This window comes from Lissotriton helveticus, chromosome 3_1 (assembly GCF_964261635.1).
Source record: "Lissotriton helveticus chromosome 3_1, aLisHel1.1, whole genome shotgun sequence".
NCBI classification, from domain to species: domain Eukaryota; kingdom Metazoa; phylum Chordata; class Amphibia; order Caudata; family Salamandridae; genus Lissotriton; species Lissotriton helveticus.
The window spans coordinates 1,403,909,443-1,403,933,387 of NC_136061.1; the positions used below are offsets into that span (position 1 = coordinate 1,403,909,443).

A 23,945-nucleotide genomic window follows, 5' to 3' on the forward strand; every position below is an offset into this window, starting at 1 on the left:
AATGTTTGTTTCTGTTTCTGTCATTACTACTATTGCTGTGAGCTACCTGTGAAACAAGTACTAGCAAAGCCTATAGGCACCCTCTTTCAGGGCAGGCGTCTTTGAATGTATTTGTAATGTTTTCAAATATGATCATCAACACGTGGCTGCTCTAGATGCGTGTTCATCTGCAGCTGCCATCTTTGAAGTCCTTATATTTTATTATAACAAATTCCATTCATAGATGGCCTTCATGGATGTGCATGCATTTCCGGCAGCCATCTTTGAATGGGATTTGTTGAATTAAAGCAAACACATTCATAGGTACCCATTGCCTGTGTGTTTGCATACAAACTCATGGAAGGACATTTGAAATGGTCAAAATAAAATGTTTACAATGACCGCTCAATGATAGCACAATGGGCAGCAAGAAGTGAATTGAAAATAGTTTTTTTTTTTTAAATCAAGGGTGCAGGGAGGCAAGGCAATAGGTCACTGGGAGATAGAGCCTGAAGGCGGAAACAGAGGTGGATCGGGGTGCAGGGAGAGAAAATAGTACTCCCCCTTTACCCCACCACACCCCTCCCCCACACCACGCCACTGCAAAACAAGGTGTGACTTAGCAGTGTATAATTACTTCATCAAAGAGCACTGTGAAACTGAAGTACTCCTGGAAGGGGGGGGGGGGGGGGGGAAGAAACCAATCGGGAGCCGGAATGTGAGCAATAGACAACAAAGCCATCCAATCACGAGGAAGGGGCGACCTCCTAGGTCGTCACCTACCCAGTCTGTCTTTAGACAACCTCCTCTCGTCTCTACGGTTGTCTTTTCCCTTACACTCACGTTCTCACCTCACCTACCCCCCACTTCTTTTCTCTCTCCTTCCTCTCCTCTCCTAATGTATTGATGATTCTTTGATGTAATGTGGAATCCTTGATTCTTTTTTTGTTTATACTGTTAAACCACATTGTTGCACTTCCTTTCATCCCTCCTGTTGTCCCCTCCCGCATCCCCCCTCTTTTTATGTCTCTCCTTCTACCCTCTCTCAATGTATTGAGACTGGACTTTTTTGTCGGATACCCGAGGGAGGTACCTGGTTACCTAAAGGTAAGATGGGCCGTGGATTCCCTCCTTGACCTTCACCTACCCAGTCTGTCTTCAGACAGACCTCTTTTCGTCTCTCCGTACTGTCTCTTCCCTTATCCTCCTTTTCTCACCTCCCCTGCCCCCTCCACTACTTTTCTCTCTCCTTTCTCTCCTCTCCTAATTGTATTGCCTATTTTTGGGGATTTATTTGTAATTGTTGAACTTTTTCTGTTACATTGTTGATTCTCACGTAAAGCGCTCTGATACCTCCGGGTCTAGCCAGCGCTATATAAAACTCTTTAAATAAATACATAAATAAAAATAAAGGTCTACCAACAGACGGTTAAAGCTAGCACAAACCTAAGAACGATTTTCTTGTGTAGCTTTTGATGCTTCTCTCCTCAGTTTCATATAGTGAATTATGGCTTTAGGATTTCTGTTTCGTCCTACTCCGCTGTGGATTCATTTATTTAATGGTAAGTCTTTGAAAGATGGAAATACCGCTTGCAGGATTCCCTGTCACATAAACAGGAAAGATGTTGCAGAAGCATTAGCCCTGTTTTTAACCAGTGCAAACTTTTTTTATTACTGTCCTAGATGGCAATTCTTCTAGTTGTTTAATATTGTCATTACTGTAACAAGCACCCTGTGTGTTTTGTGGCAGCTGCCGGGGCACCCGAGAGATGCATCATCTAATAAAGTCTTCACCCAGTTTATCCCATACTGTTCTAGAAAGAGCTCCTTTTTATGTCTCGCCTACGCAGTGCACATGCGCTGCATAGGAAAAGGACCTTTAGAAATCGATTCCGTTTTGCAGTCAAAAACGGGCACGCTTTGCATTTGCTTTCAATGGCAACGTGTGCACGTTTGGCGATTCCCTTGCGGGAGCGAGCTTTCACACCATCTGTTTGTAATTGACAGATGGTTCCTGCTCGCTCCCGCAAGGGAAACAGGCGCAGGCCCCCTCCCCTCCCCTCCTCTCCTCGTCAAACTTGTTACCCAGTGGTGCAGGTAATGCTGGCGTTCCCAGCTCACTGTTTGTACGGAATTAGCCGGAGCCCAGACAGTGGGCAGCTGTGTTAAGGCAGGTGGAGTGAGGTGTTAGCTTGAATCTAGGACCACAAATCACGCTACATTCTCATCCCTGAAGCACACAAGTACAGAAGATGTGACCAGCATGAGAGGGTACTTCCATCACTGACTCCCACCCAAGATGCTGTGAACGCAAATGACCCCCAGGAATGGACCCCTGACAATAACAGCGCATGCGCCTGCAGAATGTGGGCTGCCGTCCGTTCCTGGCTCAGACACACTGACACAGGTCAGGGGAGCGGGGCGGGGGCCGGGGTGCTTCAGACAACTCTCTGAAGGGGGCGCAGCATCCTCCAGGCACTTCACAAAAGCAACTTCCCAGGCGGCGGAGGGGTGCACAGGGCGCAGGCTGGAGGCGACGCTCGTGCCCACCACGGCGTGGTGGCTCCGGCTGCACATGGGAGGGCAGACAAGTAGGCGTAGCGAGGCTGTCTGGAGGTGACAGGGCCAGCCGGTGCTTTGAAACTTCTCGCTCCGTGGTGAGAGCCTCAAACACATCCCCTCATCCCTTACGAGGCAGCAAGGTGGAGCCAGCCCAGTACAACCTCACAGCTGGCTGCAGCGGGAGGACATTTAAAGCAGCAGGGAGGCTTTTCATGGGGTCACTGAAAGGCGAGCAAGGAGGGCTTCAAAGCCCTGAAGGCCAAGCTAGGAGGGCTTCACAGCGCTGAAGGGCGAGCAAGGAGGGATTCACAGTAACGAAGGTCGAGCAAGGAGAGCTTTATAGCACTGAAGGAAGAGCAAGGAGGGCTTCACAGCGCATACGGGCCAGCAAGGGGGACTACACAGTGCTGAAGGGCGAGTAAGGAGGTATTCACAGTGAAGAAGGTCGAGCAAGGAGGAATTCACAGTGTAGAAGGAAGAACAAGGCGGGCTTCACAGCGCTGAAAGGCGAGTAAGGAAGGCATCAAAGTGCTGAAGGGTGAGCAAGGAAGGACTCACAGCACCGACGGGCAAAGAAGGAGTGCTTCACAGCACTGAAAGGTGAGCCAGGAGAGCTTCACAGCTCCGAAGGGCGAGCCAGGAAGGCTTAACAGCACCAAAGGGCGAATAAGGGGGGGGGCTTCACAGAGCTGAAGGGTGAGCAAGGAGGGCTTCACATTGCTAAAGGTCCAGCAAAGAGGGCTTCCCTGGGACAGGCTACTGCAGGCTGCAGCAACGGCACCCTCGTATTTGGTAACAAATATGTGTTTTTTGAGTCTCCTTAGCTGCAAAGTGCTCTATTAAAAAAATACAGGTCGTTAAGGCTGACAAACAAACTCGCGGAGATATGAAGAGTCTGAAGGAAAGTTATAAGGCACGGGCAAATTCGGCAATAACCCAAGGGACCCACCTTCCAAGTGCCCCCTAACCCCACTCTGGAAAATTGAACTTTTTTTCTATTTTACATCTGTCTATTTTATTTATCTTTCTGCACTACTCTTCCTCTGCCTACCCTTATCCTACCACAAACCAGTATCTCCTTAAGGATTTTTGGCAGTTTGAGAGCGACATATTTCAACTGTATTTGTGAGGCTGTGTTCAAATTTAACATATAATGTAGTATTATTTTGCATCATGTGGGAATGAAATGGGTAATAAAATGTAAATATGTGGCATACAGGGCCCCCAAAATATGTTTGCCAGGGACCCCCCAAATCCTTAAGTTGATACTGAAAAAAGGAGACTGCTGTACCTCTTTTCACCAACAAAACACTGAAACTTTCTCTGCTGCAGCCAATCCAATGCCCAATTTCATCCAATCAAAATTGGCAGGATGAAAGGTTGAGCCAACAAGGAATGTGCCCTCATCAGTGAGTAATTATCTCACTGAGCTAAGCCGCATGTCATCCCTCTCCTTTAAAGTCATTACTACTGTTGTAAGATTTTGAAAGAAATGTACAAAATGTAATATAGCTCCAAGGGTTTGAGAAAGCCTGCGTAGAGAGTTACAAATCAGATGACCAAATCTTTATCCTTCTGACTCAATCTTTCACTGTCCCAAGCTTCATAAAATAAGAGTCCGTATTGAAAAAACCCATCACAGTAGCTCTTTTTTCAGAGGTTCAACTAATCACGACCAAAAAAGGTCTGATCACATCTCGCCTACCTTGAATGAACTGCGTTGGTTCCCTCTCCCCCCCTTCCAAAATTCACTTCAAAGTTTGTTGTGTGACTTACAAGTCACTCCTTTCGAGCAAACCTGACTGCGTTGATTCTAAGGTCATACCTGCTGGTGCACACTACTGGGATCACATCAATAGCCAGGTGCTTGGACATCCAAAAGAATCTCGAAGAATGCCCCCACCAGCAGACGTTCTTCTGATGTGGTCCAAGACTCTCATAGGACCTCTTTGTTGTTGCCGTTCAAGAAAGGTCTGAAGCCACCTGCCTCACAGCCTCCCTACCCTCATACACTGTTTTCTTCCCCCTAGTTCCCCCATTATGTTACTGTATTTCTTCTGTATTTTGTATGCTTCATAATACCCAGCTGTGGGTCAAGAGTATGTATGATCAAGAGATTTTACTTACTCACATATCATCAGATATCCTATGTAGTATTTATGAATTCCTGCCAAGACCTGCAGGGATTCTTACATTCCATTTGAAGAAACACACCTTGATGCAAGGACTAAGAAACATGACACGTCTCACCCAAACCCTCCACAGGGACATAGGAAAGCTCAGGAAAAATGCAAAGGATGGAACTAGTCCTATTCCCAGGTATTGAATGTTGGAAATCTTTAGCTCACCTTATCCGTTCCCGCTGACAGTCACTTGTACCTTATTCCGAAGACACCCACATTGTAGTTAGCATTGATGGTAATATAGGCCTCACTCAGACTAACTTTCACACTTGCTTCTCTAGTGTGTTCTGCTGGTTAAGGGAAAACGCATTGAAACTTATCTCGGATAAAACTGAAGGGCTGGTTATAGAACGCCCTCCTTTGGCTTAGTCCTCTTGGTGGCCATCTGGGGTCCTCCTCATAAACCTCCCACACCGCCAAGAACCTTCACGTCTGGTTTGATGACACCCTTTCACCACTTAGAGCTCCTGTCTGGCATCTAATTGTTTCTACAATATTCATCTTGTCAGCAAGATTTTTCCTCTACCACCTGAAAACTGCAGGAAAACAGCGTGCATCCATCATGATTCTTCCCTTGAATTACGGCAACTCGTTATGCCTAGGATTGCATAAGGCATTGACGTCAATCTTCAGATGGTACAAAATGCTGCAGGCTCCTCCTCAACCTTCCCAGATGTCCTTCTGTTTTGCATATTCTTCCCAGCCATCACTGGCTCCACATTGAAAAAATACATTCTTTGTAAAACCCTCTTTATCTGACATTGAGCTTTTTACAACATTGGTCACATTTTTCACCCCTACATTGCTCTTTGCAAATTATCATTGGCTTCTCGTTCCCAAGGTCAACAAGCATTGGCATGGCCAAAACGTCTCGCCTTTGGGACCTTATAAGTGTTTAGTTATCCAGCGCAATATCCTTGGTGCAACATCATCAACTGTTGCATGGCTAAACACTTATAAGGTCCCCAAAGCGAGACCTATTGGCTATGCCAATGCTTTTTTTATTTTAATGTTATTTGCAGACAGGGTTATCTTGAAAGGTAAATTGCCTCACTTCCTGCCCTCAAAAGGAGAACTGATTCTTGGGATTTGAGAAATGTGGTGATTTTATGACATTGCAAAGTTGTAAGACCCCTTTGAAGTTCTCAGTAATGACATTGTGAGGCCCAGTTTCTCTGTTAATGAGCCATGATTTAAACCTTCTAATCTCTTCTGAGCGGCTGCTTTTTAATCCTCTGGCAGTTTTGGCTTCTGCTTGTCCCAAAAGACAAAAAATGAAGCAGGATCAAACGACAAGACCACAGGCAGATTTCCTTTTCTATTTTTTTGTTTAATTAACATTAGACACGATACCTTCATTGCAAATGGCATTTTGGATAAGCCTTTGAAGTGCAGCTTGAATGCTAGTGCGGGCAAAATCGGTAATCTTTATCCATCGAGAAAATAATTTTGCAAATTTTAAATTAAGTGACCATCTGCCTAATATTTCCATAGCGCACTGAGTCACAATCAGGTTGCCTTAATGCACTAATGGGAGAACTCGTGAGAACAAGAACGTGAACTAGGAGAAAGAGGTGGCAGTTTGTTGCTGAATAATATAAACATGTATTGTATTTTTTTTGCTTTCCAAAAACCATAGAACATATTGACTAACAGTAACAGAAGTGATAAATCAGTGTTTTTTTTATTATTTCTTTGAGAAGTTTTATACACTAAACAACCTGTTCTATTTGATCGGCAGACCACCCTGGTTCCAACAAGGAATTTATAGAAGAAACCTCCGATCGTATCATCTCTACCCTACATTTCTTGAAAACCGTGACACCAGCACAAAGACAATTACATAATTTCTATACACATTCTTTGACGCTCTGGACATCAAGCAGCATTTCACTCATCAACCATTTCAGAGGCAACACAGTTGGCCTCATCTTATCCTCCTTACTCACTATCCATTGATCCTGACAAACGAGGTCTGACTGGCCACTTTGCCGTTCCCTTTTCTATCCATCACACCACAGCCATGCACTGTGTTTGGGCAAAAAGAGAAAACTCATATTCCACCCCCACAGAGATGGCTCCATAAAGTCCCAACAAAAAGTACTCACTCTTATGCCCAACTTCCTCCAGCCCTACAGCTGACATCAATACACTCCTCGATAACTACAATAATACCCCGAAGAACTATAAACCCCAACACTAAACATAAAGGATATTTCTCCAAACTTCAAACCTCAGCACTAAGGTACACATAAGCAGACAAGAAAAGAAATGAAGAAAGTCACACTGCTGATTTTGCCCAATCCAAAAGCACTCCACGCTTTATACAGATCTCTCATTCAGCACAACTAAAGGCACCTTTCACAAGACGACCATTAGCCAAGAAATTGAAAGGGACATAGCATTCTTCAAAGCTATCAAGCATTGCATCAATCAACTCCCAGGTCCTACCATCAGTTGACAAATTCAGCAGGATCAATTATTTCTTCACCAAAAGACTCCGCAAAATAAGATCTCACATTGACAACTTTAAACAGATCCACACTACCGCTCATCCTTCAGATCTCCAACCCTAAGTGAATTACCTTACAACTCATCTTGCATACTGCCCTCACCAACACCCAATTAATTAACTACACCATCATATGAATATATCATTCTGTTCTCCACAGTTGTTAAAACTTCTGATGAGATGCCCACATCCCCGCCCCTCAACATTGTCATCTAGTCTCTCAATCAAAGAACCTTCCCTAATTTTATCAAGACAGGACTGCTCCCCTCCATCTAAAAAAGTGTACACTGCTTCCAGCTGACCTTGCGAACATCTCCTCCATCATCCACCTGTTCTTAGTAGGAAAGCTACATAAAGAGGCATGACCGATATACCGCAGGACCTTTTGATATGTCTAATATTTTACACTGATCAGTAATATGTAGGTGAACTTCTTCAGATTCCTAAAACACAAACTTAGATGATGACAACTAATGTTGTAAACATGCTCGTCTCGTGAAAACACGCTCCATCACAGATATTGCATTAAGGTTGATTGACTCTATGAAGTGCGGTGATCTAGGTAGAAATGGTTCTTAATTCAGTAATTATTCTGGCATTTGTGATGAATATGATCTTATACTATTGTTTGTGTCTATAAATAACCTATATAGTTCGTAACATATAGCATTGCACAACTGCAGGAAAAGATCAACAAGTTGCAATCTTCAAATGAACTACGAGTCTGGCTTGAGGCCACGCAGCAGCTCGCAAACAGTAACTCTTCATGTAGTTAACAATGCTGTCCTCGTCAATGACAGAAGCAACCCTTAATTTCTGGTTTTACGTGACCTCTCTGCAGCCTTTGACATAGTCGATCACCAAGCACTGTGGCATAGTGGACCTCCATGCGGTAACTCACACCCTGGAAACACCCATGGGCTTCTCCAGTACAGGCCTCCAATGGTTCACCTTCTACCTTGCCATCTGCCATCAAGTTTTCCAGCTAGAGACGGCAAGATCCCTGAAACTCCCCATCTTCTGAAGCATACTCCAGAGTTCAGTTCTCTCTCCAATCTTTGTGAACTTTGACCAGGAACACTTAAGATCCATACTTAATGTCAGCAGCAGGTGTTTGACATGCTGAGTGGAAGTAGGGGTCAAGGTCAGATATACAGGACATTAAAAAGCAGGTGACACACAGATACTCTCCACTCCATTGATTGATGCCCAACTCAAGCAGAGGAAGCTTTCCTTCATCAACCTGGGGGATGGGATTGAGGCACACAGTGATGATTCCTATTTTCTTTGAGCTGATCTACAAATGGATATGAATCTAGGTGACATCAGCATGCATCTGAAAGTGCGTCTGTTGCTGACCTAGTGTTTGTGCCAGAGGACATTGAAGTCTTGACCAGCATAGTTGACAAATTGGATTGCTGTGGTACTCCTTTTTGCAATTTACAGAAGCATAATGCAGTTAACCCAATTTCTATTGTTCTCTTGGATTATGGATGATTAAGCCTCAAACCCAAGGCCTGGTTTTGAAGCCCTTTACAGAGGATGCTGTGATTATCAGTGTGTTAGGCTGCTGAGAGGTTGATGAGTATTAAGCCAGCATGATGGCCTTTGTCAACGGTGATTCGCATGTTTTCTGATGTATACCTGATCGAATACATTACCTTGTAGATGAAACCAGATTGACGTTCATGACGTATGTAGCTATGCTCACATATTCATGCAGCTCAACACTGGTGGAAGAAGTTTGGTAATTGGTTGCTAGTTTGACAGAACCGGAGGTTCAATGAATGGTTTCTGAAGGGTGCGGTTAAAGAGAGAGGTGCTGGCCCTGTGTTTCACTGGCTCAGAGACGCTTATGCTAAGGATAGAAGCTTTAATGATACATTTATGATATCAGCTGGGAGTGGTTGGAACATTTGTTTTCATTCATGCTGTTGGTAATGATTATACTGGCTAGTTATGTGCTTTGATTTGCATGGCTGTCTTGCTACTTTCCCATCCATCAAAAGTCTCCATTACTTCATTGGAGCTGCTCAGATGGTCAGGATTTATGAAGAACTTGGAACATGTTGAAGGTTTGGTTAGGATCTGCATGTATGCATTTTGTGAGCCAAGCCTTGCTTCCCACTTTTCAGTTTACGTTTTCACTCATTTAACCCCTGCGGCTAGCCTCTAGCCCTCTCCACATCGGACAGTATGGCATACCATTTTCCTTTCGCTCCAGTAGTTTATTTTTACTTCAGGTAGGCCAAGTTTAAAACTTTTTTGGGTGAATTTGGTCCTGTGTTTAGTTTACCGCAGCTAACTGGGTAACAGATTGTTTAATATCATGATCCATATTTGAGTCCTCTTTCGGTTCTTGAAAGAACGAGGCACTGGGGCTGATGAGCGAGATACATGGTTCCCACTCAATTCGACCTGTTGGATTCCAAGCAGCACAGTACCATTTACTCACCGTAGTCGGTTTGGTACCCAGCGACAGCGTGAGGTAACTTGTACTCACATGGGGGACTGCATCCTCCAACACAATCACTCTGTCACAGTTGCCAGCTGCCGAACCCCAATCACCTAGAAGCAATCAACCTGTGATTGCAAAATATGTAGAAAACACATTCCAGCTCCCTGCGTTTTATTTTATTTTATGTGTCACACGTGGTGATGTCACAAGTTAGTAATTGTAGTAATATATAATTTTTCGAATTCCATGCATTTTCAAGCATGTTATTTTATTTATTTAATGGTGATATATTAAGACCCACAAGCCCGCTTTATTGTGCCTATAAGTTAAAAGAACAAGAAACAAAGGATGACAGATCAGTTAGGGTAAACAGGAAGTTTGTATAAAGACTAGTAACTGTCACAGCTTCAAATGTCGAATTAACTATAATGACCTTTTGGCTAGGGTCGTGAAGAGAAAGATACTATATGGAAGAAAATTGTTTTATTGCTTATAAAATTCCAAATCTTCATAAAAAGCATTGTAGGCGCTCTGCTCTTTCCAAAACATTGTGTACCCAATCGGGCAATGTAACAATCTGAGAGATTATTAGAGATGCTGCAGCCGAGGTAAAAGAGATCTTTGCAATGTGATTGGCTGAGACACTAAACTGCATTATGTTGCTGACAGCACGGTTCAACCTCAATATTGTGTGAAAGGATAAGCAACCTCTAAGTGGGCCAAAGAATGATGGAGCAGGATTTCTTAAATGAAATCAGTAGTTTGGCTGACCAGCAGAAAGCAGCATGTTCGTTCGTCTTAATGCTAAATGTAAGCTTTGGTGGAAGTGGTCCCAGCACCAGGCTCAGTTCTTTCGAGAGGAAAGTGCTTTGAGGGGGGCGTCGGGACTCCTCAGGGCGCTATGTCCTAAGGTCTCCCCCTGCCTGGACTCTGCTCTGTGAGAGGAGCTGGGAAGGTGGCCAATCCCTCCCATTAATACATTAGATTCATTTTCAGCCTGTCCCCTGATTGCAAGCTGAAGAGGCCAGACTCAGCAGCTTTTCTTCTTCATGAAGCAAGCATGTCCAAGGTAGCTCCATGGTGGTGACGCCGAGGGCATAAACTCATATAAGGTCACTAAAAATATATCTTACACAGAGGTCCTCATTTTACCAAGGTTGACAGAATATTTGTTTGTTAGTCTGTGCTCTAATGATGGAGTGGAGGGAACACTGTAGCCTGGTGTCTTGTATCCTCGAGGCTCCGCCCTGTGTCTATTTTTGAATCCTTCCCGTAGAGATGTGGTCTGTGTGTTGGCAAACCCGGGGTGCCCGAGAGCCCCAAAGGCATTTACTTGGGACTGAAAAGGAACAAGTACATTTTTCACTATTAGTATCTGTGGAATTTTGCATCTGAGAAGTCTCTGCACATATATGTAAATCTACAACTGTGTAAATTCCCATACGTATGGAAACGTTGCGACAAATATCCTGTGAGGCCTCATTCAGCAGCAAAAGTGCTTCCCCCTGAACAGAAAACTCTCAGGCCACTGACCTCAATGGACTCCACGTCTGGGAAGGAATTGTGGATTCACAGCCAGAGCTGCCGACATTGGAACTGGTGAACCAGGTTTGAGCTCAATATCTTGTCATTGTAGGCGAACCACTAAACTTCCTGTGCCTGAAATAATGTGTAGTGTCCTCTGGATCTCATGTAAAGGGATCTTATGGCCTTGAATCTATCTAGAATTACAAAAAAGATCTTCATGTTATAAAATATATATGAATATCCATACAAATTCATGTGTATGCACTTTAAAAGATATCATGATTGGATATTTCACATTAACATGAGGCCTGGAGCTCAAAAGGGCTTCCTATCGGACCTTGACTGGACAAGCTTCAACAAGCTATTCTGAACCCCCTTACAGGTCACCTTGCTTGTCTTGACTACATGATATGCAAGGGTTACACAGTGCAGAGCCTGCCTTTCTGGTCTGCCCATATCTGGCTGTTTTGCATTGTGCAGACATTACACATCCATGTCAGTCATATTTGGCTTGGTGCCTTATTCTAGTTCCGCTGATATGGCATTTCATACTGTATATAACACCTAGAAATCTGTCACTCTGGGAAGAAGCGGTCTGAGAGCCCCTAAGGTGGCAGATCTGACTTCTTCCTTGCTAATTAGCAATGATGCATGCTTTTGGTACCAATAAATAAATTTCACTCAGTTTCTGAACAAACCTGCTATGTCTGGTGAGTTTCATTCATATGCTCCTGGGAGGGTGCCAGTATTTCCCCATCACTTCAAATGGCCCGTACCCCTTTGCAAGGTAGCCTTATGCACGGTGCACAGAGTTGTGAATGTAATCCTGACTTTGGCCAGCATCCAGTGTAGTGCTTTGAAGGGTGCCGTCAAGTTTCCTCCTGTTGCATGTCAGCCTCGTTGCCCAGTTTTGCACCTGGTGTCTCTCCATGAGTTGTCTGGAAGGTCCAGGAGGGACTAGATTGCTGTAGTCCAGTCGAGCTATGAATATCGCTGTGACCAGCTACACACTGTTTGTTCTGTTGTAAATGTAGGCCTTTTGGAGCGGTGTAAATTGGAAATGTATATCTGTATTCATTGCATGCACTGGTTGGGTAAATATAGGACCCACACCCCCAAGATTCCTGCTTTCCTCTGCATGAAGGCGGGCCCACGATGGTAACTGTTGCTGCTGATTTTAATGTGGTGGTGGTCGCCGGTGGGTTTAAAGGGCAGCAACACACACTACGGAATGTCAGCTAGCCGACTCTGCCGCAGGGAGATACAAGCAAGCTTTTCACGTGAAGTCCAGATGAGACAGGCGAGTTTAGCCGGCACCCGCAGTAACATTTAATTTACAGATTCGGATTTACCAAGTGCAATGCACGGCCTCTGAAAGTGCTATTCTTGGACCACCTACAGTGTAGTTAGTGCCAGCTAGGTCCCTTGTGCACGAATGCATTGTTCTCTGCAAATGTTGTTGCTGTAAGCATGAAGATTCCTGTGCTACAACATTATTAAAGCAAGTCTGTGCATTTGTGAGCTGCACATCTGTAGTCTTTTGTTGTTGTTGGTTTTTTTTTTTGCAGTTTTATATAGCGCGAACTGGACCCGAAGGTATCAGCGCGCTTTACATGAGCGCCACAGGTGGACACAATCATTTTTAGGCACGGGGAGATTAACTGATTTCTAGAGTGACAAGATGTTTGAGCCTCCCACCAGACTCGAACCGGTTTCCCAGCTTCAAAGTCGGCCGCTCTAGCCGTTAAGCCGTTTGGAGGCGGAAAGGACGTAGGCTTTTATTTACAAATGAGCTCTGCACTTTTCCAGAATGGGAAGGAAATGTTTTCTGATTACATCCTCTTCAATGTTTGATGGACCATTCTTAGCTAACTTAAAACGTAGCTTGGCAGTTTTTTTCTTACAGCTTGTGATAATTTTTCCGTGATAGTTTCTCTGAATTTATTGAATTAGTATTTACAAAGTACTTTCCACCCACTTTTTGAAAGGCCTGAAGTGCTTTTTTGGGTGGTCCGGTTACATTATTTGCATAGCGCCTCATGCCCCTGGCACAGTCATGAATATATGGTTTCAGACCATTGGTTGTACTATTCCTTTACCTGACCTCGTGTGACTTTTCAAAGCCTACACATCGAACGTGCCATTCCTGCCTACAGGTAATAAAGGGAGGGAAGTATCCTTGCCTTCTGTTAACGATGGGGCATGGATGAATTAGTGGATGGCTTTGTGTCAGTGCAATAAAAAAACAAGGCATTTACATGCTTTCCGAAGCAGACCAAACGTGTTTAAAACCATAATGGACGTGATGAAATAAAAAAAATATTGGCTGTCTTGGCCCTCCTGGTATCTGTGTCTTTAGTACAGGAATCTACAAAGATTGAGTTAACTTAATGTCCATATAGTTTATTGAGGATCCTGGATCTAAAACTAACTACAACATACTTCTGACAAAATCCTTTTCATTGGAAGTATCAGATGGCTCACGGCTGACTGCTCACTACCCACTGGGGCCCTGACTTCATTTCTTAATTCGCCAAGGCAGCGCCTTTCCTTGTCGTCAAATCTAACTTTCTACCAGCTGATGCTTCTCAGTAGCTAGTGTTGGTGACTCTTGATTGCTTCACGGTTAATTCCCAAATAATCTGAAATTGTTGGTTGTAGTAAAGGCAATGTGGGAGCTGCCTCTATGAGGCACTGCCTGTATGAGGCAATGTGAGCACTACCTGTGTGAGGCAATGTGAGTGCTGCCTGTGTGAGGCAATGTGAGTGCTGCCTGTGTGAGGCAATGTGAGTGCTGCCTGTGTGAGGCAATGTGAGCGCCGCCGGTGTGAAGCAATGTGGGCACTGCCTGTGTCAGGCAATGTGGGCACTGCCTGTGTGAGGCAATGTAGGCACTGCCTGTGTGGGGCAATGTAGGCACTGCCTGTGTGGGGCAATGTAGGCACTGCCTGTGTGGGGCAATGTGAGTCCAGCCTGTGTGAGGCAATGTGAGTGCTGTCGGTGTGAGACAATGTGAGTGCTGCCTGTGTGGGGCAATGTGAGTCCTGCCTTAGTGAGGCAATGTGAGTGCTGCCTGTGTGGGGCAATGTGAGTCCTGCCTGAGTGAGGCAATGTGTGTGCTGCCTGTGTAAGGCAATGTGAGTGCTGCCTGTGTAAGGCAATGTGGGCACTGCCTGTGTGGGGCAATGTGAGTCCAGCCTGTGTGAGGCAATGTGCGTGTTGCCTGTGTGTGGCAATGTGAGTCCTGCCTGTGTGAGGCAATGTGAGTGCTGTCGGTGTGAGGCAATGTGAGTGCTGCCTGTGTGGGGCAATGTGAGTCCTGCCTGAGTGAGACAATGTGTGTGCTGCCTGTGTAAGGCAATGTGAGTGCTGCCTGTGTAAGCCAATGTGGGCACTGCCTGTGTGAGGCAATGTGAGTCCTGCCTGTGTGGGGCAATGTGAGTCCTGCCTGTGTGAGGCAATGTGAGCGCTGCCGGTGTGAGGCAATGTGAGCGCTACCCGTGTGAGGCAATGTGAGCTCTGCATCGTGTGAGGCAATGTGAGCGCTGCCCGTGTGAGGCACTGTGAGCACTGTCCGTGTGAGGAAATGTGCACGCTGCCTGTGTGAGGCAATATGAGCACTGCCTGTGTGGAGGCAATATGAGCACTGCCTGTGTGGAGGCAATGTGAGCGCTGCCTGTGTGAGGCAATATGAGCGCTGCCTGAGTGAGGGAAGCAATGTGAGTCCTGCCTCTGTAAGGCAACGTGAGTTATGTGGGTGTAAGGCAATGCAAGTGCTTCTCGTGTAAAGCAATGTAAGTGCGGTCTATGTAAGGCAATGTGAGTGCTGCCAGTGCAAGGCAATGTGAGTGCTTCTCATGTAAGGCAATTTGAGTGCTGTCTGTGTAAGGCAATTTGAGTGCTGTCTGTGTAAGGGAATGTGAGTGCTGCCTGTGTGGGGCAATGTGCGTGCTGCCTGTGTGAGGCAATGTGAGCGCTGCCTGTGTGAGGCAATGTGAGCGCTGCCTGTGTGAGGCAATGTTAGCACTGCCTGTGCAAGGAAAGCGATGCAACTCCTGTCTGTGCAAGGCAATGTGAGCGCTGCCTGTGTTGGGCAATTTGAGCGCTGCCTGTGTGAGGCAATGTGCGTGCTGCCGGTGTGAGGCAATGTGAGCACTGAGGGTGTAAGGCAATGTAAGTGCTGTCTGTGTAAGGGAATGTGAGTGCTGTCTGTGTATGGCATTGTGAGCGCTGCCTGTGTGAGGCAATGTGAGCGCTGCCTGTGTTGGGCAATTTGAGCGCTGCCTGTGTGAGGCAATGTGCGTGCTGCCGGTGTGAGGCAATGTGAGCACTGAGGGTGTAAGGCAATGTAAGTGCTGTCTGTGTAAGGGAATGTGAGTGCTGTCTGTGTATGGCATTGTGAGCGCTGCCTGTGTGAGGCAATGTGAGCGCTGCATATGTGGGGCAATGTGTGCGTTGCCCATGTGAGGCAATGTGGGCGCTGCCCCGTGTGAGGCAATGTGGGCGCTGCCCCGTGTGAGGCAATGTGAGCACTGCCCGTGTGAGGCAATGTGAGCACTGCCCGTGTGAGGCAATGTGAGCGCTGCCTGCGTGAGGCACTGTGAGTGCTGCTGGCATAAGGCAAAGTGAGCGCTGCCCGAGTGAGGCACTGTGATCGCTGCCTGTGTAAGGAAAGCAATGCGAGTCCTTCTCGTGTAAGGCAATGCGAGTGCTGCCAGTGCAAGGCAATTTGAGTGCTTCTCGTATGAGGCACTGTGAGCGCTGTGTGTGTGAGGCAATGTGAGCGCTGCCTTTGTGAGGCACTGTGAGCGCTGCCCGCGTGAGGCACTGTGAGCGCTGCCCGCGTGAGGCACTGTGAGCGCTGCCCGCGTGAGGCACTGTGAGCGCTGCCCGCGTGAGGCAATGTGAGCGCTGCCCGCGTGAGGCACTGTGAGCGCTGCCTGTGTGAGACACTGTGAGCGCTGCCCGCGTGAGGCACTGTGAGCGCTGCCCGCGTGAGGCACTGTGAGCGCTGCCCGCGTGAGGCACTGTGAGCGCTGCCCGTGTGAGGCAATGTGAGCGCTGCCTTTGTGAGGCAATGCGAGCGCTGCCTGTGTGTAGCAACGGTGTAAAATGTTGGTTAAAACTTTGTTGTTTAGAAACAGCATTTTCTTGGTAACTCTCGGGTGCATAATGGTTCGCTAATGATCAAATGCAGATTGAAGACCGTATTGGCCTGCGTGATTAGAGGCTTTAATTTGAGATCGAGCCAATATGTGATATGTGGAAACGGACCAACATATATTTATTTACTCAGATGCTTCGTAATTGTTCCCTGAAATTTGGTGCATGCCTTATTCCTACAGTCTGTAACCGTGTCAATACGTTATAACCAGGGCCACCGTAAATATTCAATTGTCCGGCTGTGACATTTTCCACATAATTTTGGATTTGCCACATTTGCCACATAAGCCATCATCCGCCACATAACCCATCATCCGCCACATAACCTGCCGATTTTTAATAAAAAATAACACATGTTGCTGTGCAGTGGAAGGCTCTTCACACAGGTTGACTGGTCGCATATCTGTTGCTTATTGCTATCTTTGGCTGTTAACCCGCCACTAATAAGGTGAAAACTGTGCCCAGACAGTGTTAACAAAGGTAAAAATAATGAATGGATACTATCACAAAATGTGATGTACTAGGCTGCATAATTTGCCTTTTCTTGCTGCATAATTATGTCAACTCAGCCCTAGCTTTATTTCAGAAGTTGAATAAGCTGTTACACAGTTGAAGTGACGCTAATACTGCTCTAAGGAGATCATCGAAGGCAGGAAAGGTTTTTATCCTTTTCACTATCTGTAATCATAAGCTGTTGCCTGCATGCAAGAGGACAAGGATAGGTTCCCATTGAAAAAGTAGACTATAAACTTCACTGTAGTAGTTTGCAAATTTAGTAAGTTGGCAGGTATACATGTCCAGCTCAGACATAAACCTTCTGGGTTATTGTCCAGTTAAGTCCATCCTGAAAGACTTAGTTTTTTATCTGGGGTATGTCCCATTCTACTGTTCTACTCTCACTGCACACTTTGTCTCAAAGGAAAAGTTGAGAGGTAACAGAAATGAACAGATCAATCCCTGGCAATTCTTTACGGTGTAATGCTTGAGAACTGCACTTATTATTGGGCGATCACACGGATAAGTTGAATTCTCAAGGACAGCAAAGTCCATCGTCCTTGGAGGGATGGGACAGAGAGGCAAGAATTAATGTCACTTCCCTGTAAATACAGGGCTGCAGGCACTGAAGGAAATCTGTGCAGACGTTAATAGGAAATTCTGTTGCCATATCAACGACCAATGGAAATATGCGGTATTAGAGGACCAATGTATGGGGCAAGGTTGACAAAATTATACTGCTAGAAAAGACGCATTTATGTAGCATAACGCGCCACATTATATTGCTTTATTATTTTGCTGCTCTGCCACATATTTATACTGCATGGGCAATGGTTTCACCTCATCAGTAACAGTTCAGCAGTTAGCAGCTGATGAGGGACCAGTTATGCCTTCAAATATATGCTACGGCGCGTTACCATATACAGTGCAATTTTTGGGGCTCGCGAGACAAATTCTTGTTTATTGAAATCTGCAAATTATGCAGTAGAATGTGGATTATGCGGAAAGTGGGGTAATTTTTTTTTCTGAAAATGTAGCAGTCCTTTAATTGCATAATTACAATGGTTTTGGATATATCATGTGACACAGCCACAGCAAATACAATCTGCATAACTATTGAGTATTACCTCAGACGTAAAATGAAACCTGACTTTGTTCTGTGAACAAGTTAAACCCCAGCTTACCAAAATCTTCAATCAGGCACATACATTGCCTCCTCCTTAGGTGTGTTCTATTATTGATGGCAAGCGGCTGAGTGTCACAAGATCTCGTCCAATATACTTAATAACTAGCATACCCGTCGCGCGTTGCTGCGATCTCAGAAGAAAGGAAATTCAAGGAAACTTGTTATGATAACATTCAATTTACATTGTGTCATTTTTATTGAAACGTATTCATTTTAATATGGAAAACATTTCAAAGTGTTGTTTTAATTTTATTTATTTATTCGAGTGCTTGTGGATACATAAATGGAAAAATTCAGTATTTGAAAGATTATGAGGGCCCTGGGGGGCTGATATTTAAAAAAAATGTATGCCAGAAACCTTTGCGGGAGTGTACTCAACAACTTCCCAAAGTTTTATGGCGATCGGATGAATAGTGTAGTAATGCATATGCCAGAAACCTTTGCGGAAGTGTACTCAACAACTTCTTAAAGTTTCATGGCGATCGGATGAATGGTGTTGTAATGCATATGCCAGAAACCTTCCCGGGAGTGTACTCAACAACTTCCCAAAGTTTCATGGCTTACCCGTCGCGCGTTGCTGCGATCTCAGAAGAAAGGAAATTCAAGGAAACTTGTTGTGATAACATTTAATTTACATTGTCATTTTTATTGAAACTTATTCATTTTAATATGGAAAACATTTCAAAGTGTTGTTTTAATTCTATTTATTTATTTGAATGCTTGTGGATATATAAAAGGAAAAATTCAGTATTCGAAAGATTGAGGGCCCTGGGGGGCCGATATTTAAAAAAAAATGTATGCCAGAAACCTTCGCGCGAGTGTACTCAACAACTTCCCAAAGTTTCATGGCGATCGGATGAATGGTGTAGTGATGCATAAAGGACAGACAGACAGACATACATTTGTTTTTATATATATATAGATTAATGCGTTGATGTCCAAACATTTATTAGAAAGTGCATCACCACTCTAAATTACACAATTTGAGGACAAAAACAGAGTCTCGGGGAGAAATGGCCTTATGGAAATGCTCACTACAGCATTCTGTGCAACTTCAGAGCATCAAGGTTGCCTTCATGAATGCCAGTCATGGAAAATTTACTTCACTACTTGGGCCAAAATTAGGTCTATCCATGCGGTTTTCAGGAAGAACAGTCTTTGAGTATATACCCTGCAAGACAGAGTCTAGTCACAAAAAAGCCTTTCGTTTTTGCCCTCATATGTACATTTGTAATCTATTGCTGACTGTACAGGAAGGAGATTGGCCCTAAATAGTATGTGAATTTGTTTCCGTCCTTAGTTGGGCTTACTTTTCAAATTCAAACCTGTTTCAGGTGTTCTCCTATTGCAGAATGTACAATTTCTTGATGAAGCCTCATGATGTGACAGAATCAAGCTTGGCCAGCACAGAGGCCTGAATTCCCCAGAGTATTTAGAGCCCTGCATGTGCCATTGGCTTTCAGATCCTTTACATCTTGAATAACAAATTGCTCTTCTCTTCCCAGGACAGGATTGGCTGGCGGAAAGAGGCCTTGCACTTGCTAGTATTTACGACAGATGATGTGCAACACCTTGCCCTAGACGGAAAGCTTGGTGGACTGGTTCGGCCACATGATGGCCACTGTCACCTGAACGAAGTAAATGAATACAGCGCCTCCAGTGAGATGGTAAGCGGGGATAACGGTGTTTCTGTATTTGTTTAATACACAAGATACATGAGCAAGTGCTGCCCTGTATTCCAGCCGCCATACTTGTCTAGCATCCTTCAAAGTTTAGCTTAGACAGATTCCTAGACTTTCTATCCATCAGTACACTACAGTCTGGCTTCTCTCTGCTCCGTTCCCCCAAGACTGCCCTCACCCATGTATCTAGCATGCATTAGTTCCACCCCCTGCACTCACGGCTTCTGTACCCTCGTCTTCTTGGAACGTTCTGCAGGCATTCACAACTGGCTTAGCAGGCGTAGCTCTTGAAGGATCCCCTCTTACTTCTCCATCTGAAACTTTTATGTCACCTGTCGTTGCTCCCTTTTATCACCGGGCTCCCCCAGTCACTTCACATTGACACTCGTGGGGTATGTGCCTTGGACAGGGCCCAGCTTGGAACCAGAAGCCAAACTGTTAAAACCAGCTCTGCTCCCTTCATCCTCACTCTCTCATCTCTCATCTCTCTCTTTCTTGAAGGCCTGCTCTATTTTCCTGAGATAACAGGACAAAATGTCGGAGGAGACTGCACCTGCCTTAAAAGCCAGCCTCCATGAGCTTCGGCCCACCGGGGTAATGCCAGGTTGATTAAACATCAGCCCAGGTCTGTTTAAATGCAGGCAACATACCAGTCGTCTTTCCTTTTTTTCCATCACTCCTCAGCTTTGCATCAAAATAGGCCACTGCCTCTCTGTTTTTGGACTGTGGTTGCCACTACAGGCCCTCATGCTCAGTTGGTCATGGACTGATGTGCTCCTCAGCCACCTATGCACGAACAAGCCTCTACCCCCACGTTGTCTTCACCTTGAACCCCCTCAATACCTCCTCATCATAATGGGAAATGAATATGCCATTCAACTGTTTTTAGTTATAAAATATTGTTATTACCATTTTTCCCTTTTAAAGATTGAAACCAGTGTCGAGCGTATTTCAAAATGAAACAAGCATTGGCATAGCCCAAAGGTCTCGCTTTTGGACCTTATAAGTGTTTAGCCATGCAACAGTTGATGTTGTTGCACCAAGGATATTGTGCTGCATAACTAAATACTTATAAGGTCCCAAAAGCGAGACCTATTGGCTGTGGCAATGCTTGTTTTATATGGAGCACATTGGAAATGTAGGTATTGGAGCACTTTACCTGAGCACCAGTTACATTACCTAGGATCGCATTCATTTTTAGGCACAGGAAGATGAAGTGATTAGCCCAGAATCAAAGGATGTTGAGCAAAACTGGAACGTGTTTCCCCAGTTCCAAAGTCAGCAGCTCTGGCTGTTCGCCACATCACTTTCCAAGTACTTAAGAGAAACTACGATTTGGAGGTAAGCATTTGACTTTGTTCAATCCCTGTGTGTAAAAGACATGCATGCCTTGTAAGAATATCAGATGTATCTGTCTGTAGGCCCTAAATCAGATTGACCGGACAGCACCCAGGTTGTTGCAGTGTGACGGCAGGAGGTGTAAGGAAGATGGGAGGAGGGCAGGGGGTTGATGGGGCACTAATAGTTATGCTGAGGTATGTTAAGGGTTGATTGCAAGGTCTTTAAATGGACCTGATTGACACCAAGTGGGATATACTAGTTGCTGTTTGCATAACATTAAGTCAGACAGATTCCAGATGTACCCTTTTGAGAAATGGCACACCGAGTTTAGGCCCAGCTCATCCATGCCCAAAGCCGGTCCTGTCTGTAGGAGTATGTACATGAATAACAATTTAAATAGCTCTTACTAATTGTTGTATTTATTTCTTTAAAAGCATTGCTCAGTCCCGTGTTGGGTGTTTGAGGGCTTTCCATTAAAAGCACACATTGTACATTGACAATAAATCAGACAGGGGAGTAAATAAATGTACAGAATGTTAGATATGGCAATGATGTTTCAAGGTGTAGGATTCACACATCTCTTTCTAGGTAGGGGATATATGTTAAGATTGCATGCCTGAAAGAAACACAAAGTCAGGATTTAAAACGTAGGGGTACTTGGGGTAGTCTTTACTAATAAAAGGATCTTTGTGTCAAAAGGAGCAACCTATTTATGTCTTTGTTGAAGGTTATAACCATGGCAACACATTTTCACGCGCTGTATAGGTATTTGCTCTACATCTTACTATTCAGAGGCATCCTTCTTCAACCATGGCAACCGAGTCTGTTGTTCTACATTCATCACCAACAACAAATCAGATAGGGGAAAGGGGATTTGAAAAGGCACGCGGAGAGTTAAAGGGCTAGCGTGACCCGGAGGGCGTTAACCTTATGGAGAGGTGAGATTAGTCACTGCCGATAACCAACTACAATTTTAAATAAACCTTGAAAGGCAGGGGCAACGGCCAATGATAACCGAGATGATCGGTCTAATGAAGAATCGAGTGGCGGCTTATGTTTGGTACATTCAAAGGTACCGCGTCACATTACTTTCTGTTCAGCTTTCCTTATCAACTTCCCCGGCCGGGTACCCACGTCTGCTGCTAGCGGTAAACTATCATGGCCAAAGGTATTTATGTTAAGTGTGTTGTGGGGTGGGTTGAAGGATTTTGGAAACTTGGTGCAGGTCCTTAGATTGTAATAAGAGTTGGCACACTGTTCCCCAAAAGAGGACGGTGCTTAAAGTGTGCGAAGTCCACGCCATTTATTAATTGATTTTGGACGGTGCTTAAAGTGTGCAAAGTCCACGCCATTTATTAATTGATTTTGTTGCATGAGGCGGCCACTCGTAGGTGTGTGTTTAATAGCTGTTGCTGGAATTCCACGAACCGAGTTGATTCATTAGACGGATTATGTGTCCATACAAAATGGTCCAGTATCGGGCGAGCGCCATCGCCCAATTCTGGCGTTTCGTGTAACTGTATTTTATGTGTTGTTTTTTTTTTGCCTGAATGTGCAAATTTAAATCGAAACCACGAGTCCCAGAATGCAACCTTCCGTTGCTAAAAACGTTGGACTGGTGGAATAACTTCTTGACAACTGCCGTACCCCGAAAAGCGCAAGCCTAGAAACCTTACACGTAAAACTGATGTTGCCCATTTAGCTTGGAACGAGGTGCTCCAACCTGCCTAAGAAATAATGCTGAGGACATTACATGCGTGCATATAGCACTTTTTGTCCAGTAGCTGTACAGAGCACGCTGTCTAGAATCTTTGCACGAGAGCTGTCTAGAATCCTTGCACAAGTCTCTATTCTGTAAAGCAGCACCCTCCTATCCTTTGCTTCGTTCCTGTGTAGTCTCCCAGAAAGTCATTAGCGCGGTGGGCGTGAGGCACGCACCGTGCTAATCTTAAACAAAATGTAACATTCGGGCGCATGCATACAAAAGAAAGCCGTGCAGTCTCCGGAAGCAGCTGCCATGACCTAAAGTAGCGCGGTGGCCGTGAGGCAGGCACCGCGCTAATCTTAAACAAAATGTCTATAGTGAAAGCAGCGCGGTGGGGGAGGAGAGGGGTGGAGGAATGTTAAGAAAGCACTCAAGTGAGCGGAAAGACAGATGGAAAGCTGGCGGTTTCGCGCGTTCACGCAAGCGCTAGGCCAGCCAAAGCAGCTTGTGGTAGCACTTTTTTGAAGCCCCTACTAAATGTCTCGCAGAGCAGCGCATGCGCTGGCTCAGGCAAGCCCTAAAAAGCAGGATGGCACCTGTACTTGAGTCACTTCCACATTCAATGATACAGACAGTTGCAAATGCTCGTTATGCATGGTTCACTTCTAATGGTTCACTGCAGAGTGATGACAGAAAGGATGTACTTGTGTCCCTGGGTGCTGTGACCCTCGAGAACATATTCACTTCTACCTGCAGGGCAGATATACGTGGCGGCTGCCCAGCCTTAAGTGATGGTGGTGGTACGCCTCTTACAGATGTTTCATCCAAGGATATATCATCTACATTGCTTGCTCTAGGTGACCTTCAAGCGGTGCAGGACCACTATTATGTAGCTGTCCACCTGCTCACTGCTGGGCCTGGGTCGCACTTGCATTTCAAGGGGTCTGGAGTTGTATTTTTTCTGGTAACTTTAGGAGGGAGTCATCCCATTACATTATTTGAGACTGACCTGCTCCCCTGCTGTGCTGACATGTGCAGGTTCCTCAGCCTACACGCATGTGGGGTCTGATTACGAGTATGGCAGCGCTGTGCTAGGTCCGCCCCGCTGCACTGCCATACCCGTGCTCAGGCCACCCGCCAGATTACAAGTGT

General features: G+C 45.2%; 1 protein-coding gene across 3 annotated transcripts in view; it reads left to right on the plus strand.

Moving 5' to 3' along the window:
• ITGB5 (integrin subunit beta 5) overlaps positions 1-23,945 on the plus strand; it is a 780,917-nt gene that overhangs the window by 429,791 nt on the left and 327,181 nt on the right. For all 3 annotated transcript variants that reach the window (XM_078682057.1, XM_078682058.1, XM_078682059.1), the window contains one exon: positions 19,571-19,732. In XM_078682057.1, the coding sequence (XP_078538183.1) occupies positions 19,571-19,732 (162 nt within the window). The remainder of the gene's footprint in view (positions 1-19,570; positions 19,733-23,945) is intronic.